The sequence below is a fragment of the Thunnus albacares genome, chromosome 18, assembly GCF_914725855.1.
Source record: "Thunnus albacares chromosome 18, fThuAlb1.1, whole genome shotgun sequence".
In the NCBI taxonomy this organism is placed as follows: domain Eukaryota; kingdom Metazoa; phylum Chordata; class Actinopteri; order Scombriformes; family Scombridae; genus Thunnus; species Thunnus albacares.
In genome coordinates, this window is record NC_058123.1 from 13,522,075 (window position 1) to 13,528,074 (window position 6,000).

Genomic DNA, 6,000 nt, shown 5'->3' on the forward strand with positions numbered 1-6,000 from the left:
GGGGGTCACAATAAGGTAACAAAAGGGGCTTTAGGAAAATCTCGACTCAGATGGAGGATTATTTACAATGGCCCCTAACGACAAAACACATCAGAAAGCAGAAACCTTAAGAGAATGTGCTCCAAATCAAAAATGCTTCAAATTGTAGAACACATACAATAGTGAAAACACAAACATGAAGAGAAATTACCTCCAAATAAAAGAAGAAGCAACAAATACTAAAACACAAACAACATTAAGAGAAAGGAAATTGAAACCCATGCAAAAGTGAAAACAAAAACAATGAGAGAAATGCAACAAATACTAAAACACAAAGTGAAAAAAAAAATGAAGGAAAATTTGCTCCCAAACAGAAACAGCTGCAAATGGCAAAGCACATACAGAAAAGGAAAAAGAAATAACAAAAGCAGAAATACAAATCTTGGAATAATGAGGGAGAGATTAAATGTGGGAGAAATCAAATGCTAGCTCATAGTAGTAATGGGTGTAGTTCAATAAAAAAGGATTTTGTGCAGCCTTTTTCCTCTTTAATTAGGAAATTTACAACAACAAACAATCAAAAACTTCAGTTTTGTACTGTACCCAGAATTTATCACAATACTTAAAGAGTATAATTTATATCTCCTTTCATCCAAAATACCCAATTGTCACTCCCTTGTAACAATTTACAAGTGATTAACAAAGTTTTTTTGTTTTTTTTTTGGTACCTGATTTATACACCAAAATTACCCTATAAATTACAGGCTGTAATATAGCATAACCACTTTTGAGTTCGCTAGAACAATGATCTGGAAAAAAAGAATAGTATTGTTCCAGAAAGCAGTGATTCCCAGACTTTCAACAGTTAGCGAGCAAAGTTATTTTGGTCCCTCTCCCTCTCCCTTGTGGGCTGATACATTGTCTGTGCACTGATCCCTTTGTCCATCAGAGAGACAGAACATTTTCAGCCTAATGCAACTGGACCCTTGCTAATGACAGCAAATAGCCCTGTCGGCTAGATGACAGCAGCTGAGAACAATACTTAATGTTGACATCACTTGCTATGAGGATCTATTTTGGATTTCTTCCTTTTATAGTGTGCTGTTGGAAATTGCAATCTGGCTCCCTAGACAAAGCACATATAAAGGAAGAGAACGCGGCCCACTGTGCTCGGGAATCACTTTCAATCCCTTCAGACTCTTGCTTTTTTCTCAGCAAGTACCAGCTCACCTCTGAATACCTTAGCAACATGGCACCAAAGAAGATTGAACCAAAGAAACCTGAGCCCAAAAAGCCAGAGCCTAAGAAAGATGCAGCTCCAGCTGCTAAGCCAGCACCAGCTGCTAAGCCAGCTCCACCTCCAGAGTCACTGCCTGAGCGTCCCAAGGAACCTGAGTTTGACCCCAAAAGCATCTCTCTTGAGTACTCTGCTGACCAGATTGAGGAGTTCAAGGAGGCCTTCACCTTATTCGACCGCACACCGAAAGGAGAAATGAAGATCACATATGCCCAGTGTGGAGATGTGATGAGAGCTCTGGGCCAGAACCCTACCAATGCAGATGTGCTGAAAGTGCTTGGAAAACCACGGCCAGAGGACATGGGCACTAAAATGGTAGACTTTGAGACCTTCTTGCCAATGCTGCAACATATCTCCCGTGCAAAAGATCAAGGCAACTTTGAGGATTTTGTGGAGGGTCTCAGGGTTTTTGACAAGGAAGGCAATGGCACCATCATGGGAGCAGAGCTGCGTCATGTGCTGGCAACACTGGGAGAGAGGATGACAGAGGATGAAGTGGACAGACTGATGGCTGGACAGGAGGATGCCAATGGGTGTATCAACTATGCCTCCTTTGTAAAGCATATTCTCTCTGGATGAACAGGACATTTAACCATAAAGACTTAATTTTACCTCTGTTTTCTCCATTTTCCAGACCCTTGTCCATTTAGAGGTGAGCATGTCACTCAGTCAGTGGCATTATTTTTATGCAGTGAAGAGCAGTGGTTAATGTTCAGTGAGAAATGCTGGCCGCAAGACCTATGATTAGGTCTTTTTAATAAACATTCTGAAATATAATGAAATGCCAATGAGATAATATGGACAACCATAATGAAAACTCCATTAATAAAGGAAATATGATTACAAACTGCTTCTCACATGTCATTTCAGTAAATCCAACATTTAAATTCAAAAAGAAAATGTATTTATGCTGATAAAAGCATTCATTTTATGTCTATTCAACTTTTCACATCAACTGTGTTAATGTGATTAGGGAAAATGTATTGTTGGGACAGAAAAGGAAAACAAATAGGATTTGGCTCCCTCTGAAAATAGAACAGATTTTATTCTATTCCACTTTAAAAGAGACAAGAACACACAAAGAGCATTCTTGTCATTGTGCTTGAGGGGCAGCTGCTGTGGATCAAGATATACTCCCACATTCTGGACACATACACAAACATGGACACGCACCTGGTTCACTTTGACAACCACAAGACAGGTGTTGCAAGGACAGGCCCACTCATCTGTATTGCAGAGCCTGAGAGAATGATTTGTGCTGGATTTTTAAAGCTAAAATTTTACACTAACACGGTAATAATTGGTACACAGCGCATGAATAATATGCATAAGTCTCAAGATTTTAGCAAGGCTAGTGGCATATATTAGATGGACTGCTGTGAAATTTACAAGATATTCAGCGACTTTGGTTATCCTCTGACTTTTCCTCTAGTGCCACCATGAGATTGACTATTTTGTTCTTTATGAAAATATCTTGACAACTATGGGATGGATTGCTGTGAGATTTGGTACATACCATCATGGTCTCCAGAGGATGAATTGTAACAACTTTGAACTCCTGATTTTTCATCCAGCGCCACCATCTGGTCAAAATTCCATTCTGTCCAATACTTTTAGGTTTGTGACCAAATGCCTGCTTAGCTGTACTTTGAGTTTAGGCGTTTAGTGATAATTAGCAAATGTTTCCATGCTAACACACTAAACCAACACACTGAACATGGTAAACATTATACCTGCTAAACATCAACATGCTAGCATTATCATTGTGAGCATTTTAGCATGCTGATGTGACCATTAAAGCCTAATGGAGTCGCTAGTATAGCTAGACGTTTAGTCTTGTTATTAAGATCAGAGATTATAACCTTAACTCTGGGATTGACTCTAAAGCCATGAAGGGGAGTCACTACATTTGGATCTTCAATGGTAAAACTATATACATTATAATACATATTAATGTATATTAACTATATACATGATTTATCTGCCTGTCCACAATTTTGGTCCAGACTGAAATATCTCGCCAACTACTGAATGAATAGCTATGAAATTTTGTACAGATACATATGGTACGAAGAGGAACTCAATGAATGAACGCTGTGCCTCAGTACAGCCTCACAGACACCCGCTAGCCTTGCTGTAGATGCTTAGTCTTGTTCTTGACTTTTAGGGCAGAACAAAGTTCACTGCACTACTTCAATGTATGTCTCTTATATCTTCTACCAATGTCTCATTGCTTTAAACAACATTGAATAGCAGTATTTCTAAACTGCTGCATCCTCCCCACTATATGGAAAGTTGTAAAAGATGCATTAAGCCATCATTCACCACTAGGGGGCAAAACAAGAGCCAAAACAAATTCACAGCAACAAGCACTGATGTACAATTGACTTATAAAGTTTTCATGGCTAACTTTGGCAATCAATTGCCCATACTTTCACATTCAGCAGACACAGGAACAAGTCTGGGGGGAGGGGATTATATATATATATATATATATATATATATATATATATATATATATATATATATATATATATATATATATATATATATATATATATATATTTATTTATTTATTTATTTATTTATTTATTTGCCACTGTCACTGAGGGTGGCTTAGCTTAGGAAGTAGTGTTAAATAGTTATGTCTGGACATTCTTTACCCTTTTTGAAGGCTCAATATTACATTGTAATATGCAAATGACAGTGTAAAGGGGAGTCATACTATATATGTATATATTGTGTACATATATATAAAATATACAATAAAACCATGAAACAAAATAAACCATTACCCTGACTTATTTTACCAATAATTAACAATTGAACTTCAAAGTGTGATAGAACCACTTTAAAAACATTGTGTTTAGGAGCTATTTTTAGCATACTGTAAGAGGAGTAGAAAGATGCTGCTAAATAAGTAGAAGTGGCACTTACTCTATGCAGCTGTCAAGTACATGCAAAGGAGGTTGTAAGTGCACTGGGCATCCAGCTCCATACCCAGTTGAGAGCAAGCCAGGAATTTAGACGCACATCACATCGCGATTAATCAGCAGCTGTTAGCTTTGAAGTCCTTTGTCAAATATGTGGAGCTCTTGGCTGAGAGGATCCACCAGCTTGTGTACATAAGTTTTAATTTTAGTTGTGCAGAGCATTCCCTGTCCAAAAGGTAGACACAACATGTTAAATATTTATTGAGTGTGTCAGAGAGGTGATGCCTCTACTGTAATTTTCATAGACATATTTTTTGCTGTTGTTGTTGTTTTAGAGAGCATTATATTAAAATGTCACATGCACAAACTGTTCTCTGCATGGCTCTAGTAGCCCAGGTGGTAGCATAAAAGACCACAGTGCACACACACTCACACAGAAATATCAAATGGCAGTATTTTCTTTTGGTAATTTGTGAGATTCTCATATTTTGCCAAGGGCAACATGCATTGTGTGGTGCCAAGCAGTTATTGCTGTAGCGATCTTGCACTGCACCTTATTTTTGGCAGTCAAACTGTGTAATGAGTTGTCTTTTACCTTGAATTTTAATTTTCTGTACTGGTTTTGTCAGTGTTGTTTTTCTCCTGCCAGAAATGGATCATATTCCATTGTGGGAAAGCATTTTTTATGGAGAGATAATGAGAGAAATGTAAAGCTTCCATAAGCTGTAGATTGTCACTTGTGCATCCATTAGTAATAGCAATAGGGAAATAGACATTTATCGTTTTTGCCTGCAATATGAGTACAGCCTGGCACAGGGTTTAGGCAAAGATTTCCACATAGCATGTCCAGTTTAACACTTTTTAGCTCAGCAGTTACACATTACCAGGAGAGTAATGACAAAGATAAATGACAATCTTGATTATAAAACAATCGGGAGTCACAGAAGGTGTGCCAAGGTCAAGATCAACCAGCATCATTTGTCGGCAGCCTATCATTTTTCACAGGAAGTAACCAATTCACCACTCTGTATTGAGAATATATGAACTCATTTCATTTGCTAAGAAGTCAGACTGGATTTTGAATTAGAAAAGCAGCTCTCATCATGGTGAATAAGGCCTGACATTATGTGAACAAAGATCCTTTGTACATGATGAAAAGAAGTAATCTCCAACCTACAAGCTCCAAACCATATCAACTCTTTGACATTTTCCATTGCAAGAATCCTTTTACCTTACTGTAGACACTTGTGTGATTGCATTAAACAACATATTTACCTTTCAGATCCACCTGAGCCAATTGTCTAAACTTTTCATCTAAACTTACAGGTCACACTGGTGATTTGCAGTCTTCTTTTGGCTGGCATTTCAATGACAAAACATTTACACTGTTTTTGTCTTCACTTGCAAATGAAAGTAATAAGAAATCAATATAGTTAACTATTTTTGATGCGAGCACCATCAAATAATTCCCTTGAGGTAGCTTTCAAAAATAGAATCCCTGCTCCTCCATTCAACAAAGTCATGTTGCAGATTACCATTACCCTTCTGATTTTGTCATTGCGATGCACAACACCGCTAGCTTGTTAGCACTAATGACATTAGTGTGCATGTGTCCTGTTGACTGATGACTGTTAAGTAATCACACTGATGCTGTGCTTAAAAGAAATTACAGCTAGGATGTGTAATGCACCACTTCCTTGGTTTAGGCTAATTTTGTCCATAAATTATAGTGGTATTTGCTCCTGAAGCTTATGAGCTCTTGAAACACAACAATTAGGTGGATTAATCAAA

The 6,000-nt window shown here is 37.6% G+C and overlaps 1 protein-coding gene across 1 annotated transcript; it reads left to right on the forward strand.

Annotated features, from left to right (window-relative positions):
• The first annotated feature begins 1,133 nt into the window (after nt 1–1,133).
• On the forward strand, nt 1,134–2,123 carry cmlc1 (cardiac myosin light chain-1). Its single transcript, XM_044332681.1, has one exon. It carries the CDS (start codon nt 1,229–1,231, stop codon nt 1,853–1,855), a length of 627 nt encoding a protein of 208 aa, XP_044188616.1. The 5' UTR covers nt 1,134–1,228; the 3' UTR covers nt 1,856–2,123.
• The last annotated feature ends 3,877 nt before the right edge of the window (nt 2,124–6,000 follow it).